The 7,941-nt window shown below is 38.8% G+C and overlaps 1 protein-coding gene and 1 long non-coding RNA gene across 2 annotated transcripts; one reads left to right on the top strand and one right to left on the bottom strand.

The window, feature by feature from the left end:
• On the top strand, positions 1–536 carry LOC103397452 (uncharacterized). Its single transcript, XR_523448.1, has 3 exons — positions 1–14; positions 267–375; positions 461–536. It is a non-coding gene; the product is annotated as an uncharacterized LOC103397452 (long non-coding RNA).
• A 4,797-nt stretch (positions 537–5,333) lies between these two features.
• rchy1 (ring finger and CHY zinc finger domain containing 1) lies at positions 5,334–7,871 on the bottom strand. Its single transcript, XM_025053046.1, has 7 exons — positions 7,735–7,871; positions 7,365–7,443; positions 7,215–7,259; positions 7,075–7,133; positions 6,877–6,906; positions 6,502–6,622; positions 5,334–6,321 (listed from the first exon to the last, which is right to left on the bottom strand). Exons 1-7 carry the CDS (start codon positions 7,821–7,823, stop codon positions 6,070–6,072), a joined length of 675 nt encoding a protein of 224 aa, XP_024908814.1. The 5' UTR covers positions 7,824–7,871; the 3' UTR covers positions 5,334–6,069.
• Between the last annotated feature and the right edge of the window lie 70 nt (positions 7,872–7,941).

Here is a 7,941-nt window from a genome sequence, read left to right as displayed (position 1 = left end):
AATGCCGATATGAGGTTTTGTCAAACTGTTCTCCTTCATTAACCTGTTACCATTGGCCAGTTTAAGGCTTTACCAGTGTTAATGGCAATTTTAAATACAGGGATTATTGGCCTGACCAACTCATTTGTGACCAATATTTTGAGAAAAGGTCATCAGAATCATAACAAATTAACCTTTGTAATTTTGTAAATTGGCCTAAAAATGCAGTCCTGCAGGTCTTTTGAATAGATATAGCCATATTTAGCATTTTTCTTTGACTCCTACAGAACAGCGACCTCAGCTGCTCCTAAGGAAGTGAGCATGATGGACCTGGAGGACAAAGCAACGAACGCCCTCACTGCAAATCCTGCCCCAGAGGATCCATGGGTGCTAGAGGTAGACCTCCCAGAAAATGGCCATGTCCCACTCTGTCTCACTATGCTTGTGGGACAATTCTAATTTTTTTTTTTTTTGTCTGCAGGAAGTGGAAACATTTCTGTTCTGAGGCTGATAATATGGACAGACAGTAGTGTTTTAAATAAATGGTCTGCATTTTCTGTGGTTTCCTGTGAGGTTTCTTCAGCATCACTGGATAAAATGTGAAATGACTGTCAAAGGACATAACAAAGCTTACAGAAGGACACTAAGTGATAATTAAATTTACCAACAGCAAAAAATTAGCATTATTTTTGAATAACTTTTGTTTTTTTTTTAACGATCATGTGGATGGTTAAACAAGGTCACAAACTTTAATCCTGAGATGACTGTTTTGATTTCCTTCTGGAATCATTTTTGGCCAATTAGCTTTAACTTAATTTTCTTCACATCAGCATTTGTTTTCCTGTTCACTGACACAAATTTAGACATTTAGAAGGATTATAGTAAGATGTTCTCTTTACTAACGGCACCAAACAGATCATAATTATTCACATGTAGGTTGAGTTTAAGGGAACTCTTTAGGGATTAATAAGCTTCTATCTAAAATGGCCATAATCCCCACATTACATTACCTAATCACTGAAAACAGTGTACAAATTCAGCGTACTCCTATGTTCACAAACATTTTTAAATGTGGAATATATTTTGGCTTATTTTATTGGTGTTTCTCCTGAGATCATTGTTTACAACGTATTGCCAGTGGAGTACTGCAGTATTACTTGTCTAACTCTAAATAACACAACTTCCTGTCTCACTAATTCGCTTGACAAATTCCTGACTTGACGGTGACGGATTCCTGAGTGATTGCTGAATTTAAATTATGAGCGTGGATGTAAATACAGGATGTTGTTGTAGTGAAGGGCAACAATTGGAATATAAAAAACCTTTGTCTTTGTTGTCTCTCAGATGAGACATGACTTAGGACAATGGTGACAGGTCCTTCCAAAGTAAAATGGTGCCATTGTTTACTCCACGACCACAAAACACAAGTTTGCTTATGAATAGACACTTCTGGTGTTTGCATTCTTTTATTACTGTCAGCGTATTTCTTCTGCAGTTTAATTTGACCGTGTCCGGGGGTGTTCAGGGACTTAGCTTTGTTTGTGAACGATGCTTAACGACCTGAAGTGGATGATGGATGATTGGATCCATGTGCCCACACATTGGACTGTGATCATATAAATGCATGACAAAAAGATGAGAGTTCTTACTGGACTGCTATTTGGTGGAGTTGGTTCATTTGTGTTGGTTGCCTAAAGTGCTACACAGAGAAAGGAGATCGTCCACACATCCAGGTGAGTCATTCGTTGTCTTCAACCAATTATTGTAAGGAATGCTTTGTGTCTGATTGCAATTGTTCATATCTTAAATAGTTCAGTATATTATGCCAACTTTAAGTCCTTTAAAAACAGCATTTCTTTTTCTTTCTGTTCACCTTCCTGCTCCCTCTGCTCCTCATTTTTGCACTTTTGTTTTCATCCTTTGTCTGTTCTTGGTATTTATTTATTTTTGGTTTGTTCATTTTAGGAGTTTTTTTTAAATATACATACATTTTTCAATAAATTTAGAGTAGAATGGATTAGATTGAACTTGGTCTCAGGTTTGAGTCCACCAAGTTGCTCTGAGCATGGCACCGTCCCCACACACTGCTCCTTGGGTGCTTAAAGCTGACCACTGTTCACTTTGGTGATGGGTTAAAAGCAGAGGCCACAAGTGGTTGTGTGCTGTGGTGAGCTGTGTCACAGTGACAAGGAGTTCACTTTCCTTCCTTCTGCTCATGTTCCTTATTGTCTCCATATTGGGGAAATTGTTGTTCATTGTAATTAATTACATTGTAATTTCCTATCTTAACAGCAATGGCGATTCTATGGAACACACTGTGTGCTGTCCTCATGGTGACTGCAGTCCTGTCCAAACCAGTAAGTCAGACTTCTGTTGAAAATGAATAGAATGACAGAGAGTTGATTTGCTTCCTTGTTATAAAAACAGGTGCCGATGACTGAGGGCGGTTCTTCATCAGAGTCCAGTGAATCTGATTCATCAGAAGAGGCAGCCGCACATGTTGAGCCTTCCCAGGATCCTCAGCAAGCAGAGAGCACTGTGACTGACATTCCCAACACCGAAGCTCAGCAGACCGCAGACGTCCTTCCTACTGCCAATGTTGAACCTTCCCTGGCTACCGCTGATACGTCAGTGCAGCCGGAGCCAGATGTTGGACAAATACCCACTGATCCTTTACAACTTCTGCCTGAAGATCCATCACAGAGTGCTCCTGGAACCGACACTGCTCAGGAAACACCACAGGAGTCGGTTCACACTGATGCCACAGAAGTTCAGCTCAACAACGAAGGAACGCTGCAGCCAGAAACTGATACAACCATCGGAACCGGTGGTGACAACACTCAGCCCCAAGGCTCTTCAACCACAACCACCACTGACACATTCCAAGAAACCACTCCACCCTCGCTTCCAGACAACAAAGCAACACTGAATCCATTCTCCTCCTCGTCTACTCTTCCAATCCCCATCAATGCCGCCATGACCGGAGTTCCTGTTTGTTTCACTTTTCAGTTTAAAACCCAGGAACCAAATCTCCCTAGAGGAGATAGCATGTGATCTCAAAAACATCTGGGCATCTGATTTGTCTCAAGTGCAGCTTCATGTTTTATTCCTTTGACCAATGTTTGTTGCAGATATTTGCAGCATTGGTTTCAATCTTTATGACATCAGCAACAATGTCCCAAGATCTGTACCTGTTTTTTGTTGTTGTAGTAAACAACTGATTTACCACCAGAGTAAAAGTTCTAACAAGGTTTTCCACTTTAGGTTCCAACCTTGTGTCAGAAATCCCCAACATGTTAATGCAATTTTTAATTTTTTTAATTTTATACTTTCCTTATTGTGAAAACCTCACTATAGTTTTAGGAGCTATGAATTAAATTGAAACAGTGCAGGTGTAGTTCATTTGAGGACGTTTTTACCACTATACAAAAACATGTTTATTTTATTCTATCGTAGATGTATTTATCTTTAGAAATTTATAGTATGTAGATTATGATTATGTATTTGTATAAAATAAAAACAGAATCATTAATCACAACATATCAGTCGGTGTTACATCTGGTCGGACAGCGCCCCCTGTCGGTATTTTATACATTTTATTTTTTACAGAAGGACAGCAGAACCAGTAGCTGGCAGTATTGATAGAACGATTTTTAACAATCTATTGTAACCTGTTGCGTAACGTCACACTATTTTGTTAATGTATTCTCTGTATGTTAATTGCCTGATTGTTAGTCTATCCTGATTTATAATTGTAAGGTGCTTTTACACTTTTTTGACTTTATCACTGATTAATTCTAATGATACAGTAATTTACTGTTTGTGGTAAAACTTTAGACTAGTACTAGACAAGATCATAAAATGAATAAAGATACCAGAGATAAATCATATTCTGCTGTCATGTTTTAAATCAACCTTCCAGTGGACTCACCACCTGCAGGAAGTTTTAGGGGGGTTGGTACGGTGCAGTGTGATTTGGGTGGTGACTGCTGCTCCCGCGAAGGAGGAGCCCTGTTCTATTTAAACCTCAGACATTTAGTTTGGTGTGCCCCTGATTTTTGAAGTGAGAGTGAGCACAATGGTGAGATTCAAAGAGCTGAGAAAGAAGAGTGTGGCTGCTTATGAGTGTGGTAAGGGAATTAAAAAGGTCTCAAAAGAATTTAACATCAGCCATTCCACCATCCGGAAAATTGTTTACAAGTGGAAGACATTCAAAACAATTGCCACCATGCCCAGGTCCGGCCGTCCAAACAAGTTCACCCCAGAGCAGATCGCACGATGCTAAAAGAAGTAACCAAACATCCTAAAATGTCATCACAGGACCTACAGCAGGCACTTGCTACTGTTGATGTGAAAGTGCATGATTCTACTATCAGAAAGAGACCACACAAGTTTGACTTTCATGGGAGGTGTGCAAGGAGGAAACCTTTGCTTTCTAAGAAAAACTTTAAGGCCAGACTGAAGTTTGCCAGAGAGAGTGTAGACAAAGACCATGGCATCTGGAACAACGTTCTTTGGACAGACGAGACTAAAATTGAATCACCAGAACAGAAGACATGTTTGAAATAAACCAAATACAGCATTCCAAGAAAAGAACCTCATACCAACTGTGAAGCATGGTTGTTAGAAGGTGGCAGTGTCATGGTTTAGGGATGCTTTGCTGCAGCAGGACCTGGCTAACTCACCATCATAGAATCCACCATGAATTCTACCTTGTATCAGAGGGTGCTTTAGGAATATGTGATACCATCTGTAAAAAAATTAAAGCTGAAGCAGAACTGGATCCGCAAACATGACAATGACTGAAAGCATACCAGCAAATCCACCAAGGACTGCCTCAAAAATAAGAAGTGGAGAGTCCAGGAATGGCAAAGTCAAAGCCCAGCTCTCAATCCCATTGTGGGGTTGAGATCCGGGTCACTGTGTGGTAAAGAAATCTGCGTTGAGGAGTGCGGCAAACTTTCTCAGATCGATGTCAGACACTGGTAGACAGCTACAAGAAGCATCTTACTTCTTATTTTAGCCAATGGGGGCAACACTAGCTGTTAGGGGGTAGAGTGTCCTAACTTTTTCCTCCATTAAAATATGCATTTGTGTTCATATCTTTTGTTCTATGGGTAAAACAATGGTAATTGTTTTTTGTAATTAAATAACTTTTCCAGAAATAAAAATAAGATTGGACATTGATATATGAACATATCAAGCTGACTATTTAATTGGGTGTCCCAATTTCTTTACATGACTGTATGGAGAGTGCCAAATACATATCACTATATATTTACACATGTAGAAATATATATTCCAATATATTTAATTATGTGGTAAGGTTCATGAGCAATGAAAATTACTCACACTCATTTCTCCCCACATTCATTTATTTATGATCACAAGATGGATAAACACCTGAAGACAATTATTCTATTTTGTTCATAAGGGGAAAATAAGCTATCTTCGCTAAAGGTTGAATAAATATGGTGTGAAAACTGCTCACACTTTTACACCGAGGTTGATGGAGCAAATCATCAATTTCACATAGCAGCACACAGGTTTTGATGATTCAAAGGTTTACACAGGTTATTTTGTTGTACTTGACACAAAGCAACTGACACAGCAGTAAATCAGCGTTTTTTTGTGTCACTTAGAGCAAAAAAGTTAGATTCTCTATATAGATTTTGGTATAGGGAATGGGATCCTTAAAACATATGCTTAAAGCCAAGAAACAGATCTAAGAGATCTGAGATATAATTTTTCTTTGAGTATTTTGCAAAGATGCTAAAACTTTTTTTTCCCTTTGTTCCCACTCCAGCAATGTTAGTGTTACTCTGTGTCCCTGTCTTAGCCTGGTTTCTGGGCCTGGCACTGACCTTGTTTCAAGAATACCCATATTGTCTAGTTACTGTTCTGTTCCGATGGCCTCACTTCTTGGAGATAATCATGTGATATTTGAATATCGTTCTAATATTAACTTGTCCAGGCTTTGCATGTTTAGATGGGTTCCTACGACTTCAACAGATTCCCATAACAAATATCAGCTTTACCCTCCAAAATTCACTAGTTTGTGTTAATAGAAAAGTAGTGGTGCTACTCAATCTAATCTTGCTGCTCAGACTCCAAGTCTGTTTCTGCCTCGGGGTTCCGCTCTGACTGTTGCTGCCGCTCCTGCTGCTGTAGCTGCTGTAGCTGCTGTAGCTGCAGTTCAAGCTGCTGATGTTGTGCGTGAAGCTGGGGATACTGGAGGATTCCTCCTTCCTGAGCTGTGTTATAGGAGCCACAGCTGCTGCACTTCATGCCCAGCACATGAAAACGAACAGTGCAGTGAGCCTGGCAGTCGTTACATACAACCTGTTAGGGAGAATATTGAGGAAACCAATATAAAACATGTCAATTAACAGGATGATGTTTAAAAGTATAACACATTCATTAGGCTGATTGTTGTTGCTGATTGTACACTGGGCGGCAGCACTGCAAAATTCATACTGTTTCTTTTCACTGACTATGTAGGTATATTTATCAATGTCTTACTTTGACAATGGCACTCTGATATTCACTGGGCATTGGTGTGTGAGATATCTCTTCATCTATCTGCTCCCATTGCTCCTCCATGTTCCAGGCAGAGTGCATGCATAAGGGGCAGCGGTACGCCCTAGAACACAGAGAGTTGATGTGGAATTTGTCAAAACATTTGTCAAAACAATTAATTTATANNNNCAATCGCAGTTTATATATATATATATATATATATATATACTGTATATATATATATGTGTATATATATATATATATATATATAAAACATTTAATTACAAAGATCCAACCAAAACCTTTTCCCCTTCTTTTTATGTTAACATGCGCACTGAACTTAAACAAATACCAGAACATGTGCCATAGGATACATACCCTGTTCTGACCATATCATCAAAGCAGGTCCTGCAAAGAACAATCAAATTCTTTATTATAATAAGGACATAAAAGATCTCCAGAAACTTCTATATAAAACATAGCCACCTTTATTTTCCATTTTGTGAAGCAAACAGCATTACAAACAGTTTGTACTTTATCTTAAGATCAGTCAACAATTAGAGTATTGAGTCATACTTGTGTAAAAGATGGCCACACTGAAGAACATGGGCTCCAATTCTGGATGTGTGAATATCCTGCATATACAAAAAGAGAGAGATGAAAACGTCAAAGAAAGAAAATCATCTTGTTAGTGTTCCCTGATGACGTTCTTTTACCTCCATACACACTGGGCAGTTCTGCCTTGACACATTTTCAACACACTGAAACATAAAACAATATGGGAAGTATTAGACACTGAGGGAGAAATGTTTGTGCATCACTAAGGTACACACAGTGTAAATGCTTTATTCCAGTTTTAAAATCACCTTGTGGTTTCCCTCTAGATCTTGTGCTAAACAGAGATTGCACTTGTCACAGTGGAAATACTTCTCCCTGGGGCCAATCCTGTGGAAGATAAAAATCACTAATGAAGGGACAGGACACTACACCAATCCTGTTACATGCATAAAAGGTGGGAGTCAGATAATGGTACATGCTTCAGGTATTTGTTTGACTTGTTTAATTTTTTGATTGATTTATTTCTCCTCAAAACCTAATCTACAGGTTATGAAGAGATGTTACTTATCCTTTTAAAATGCAAAGTGGACAAGTACGATCCAAAGTTTAGGGCATTCAAATTTGAACGCCTACTTAAGAGTTTTTCATGGCACATAACAGTGTACAACAGTTTCTCACCTGCATATCCCACACTGCTGACAGTGATACTGCTTCTTATCTTTGTCAAACAGGTGGCAAATGTCACAATAATATTCCCCAAAGTCCATATGACACTGCTCACATCTCTGCTGTGCCTAACAAAAAAGACAAGAAACTGATTTTAAGTAAGAGATTTGGCGACAATCAAAAAATCCTGGTTGCAGTTGTTTTTTTTTTTTACTTCAC

Source organism: Cynoglossus semilaevis, chromosome Z (genome assembly GCF_000523025.1).
Source record: "Cynoglossus semilaevis isolate Cse_v1.0 chromosome Z, Cse_v1.0, whole genome shotgun sequence".
In the NCBI taxonomy this organism is placed as follows: Eukaryota; Metazoa; Chordata; class Actinopteri; order Pleuronectiformes; family Cynoglossidae; genus Cynoglossus; species Cynoglossus semilaevis.
Note: the sequence above shows the minus strand (reverse complement) of the source record. Positions and strands in the feature narration are given on the sequence as shown.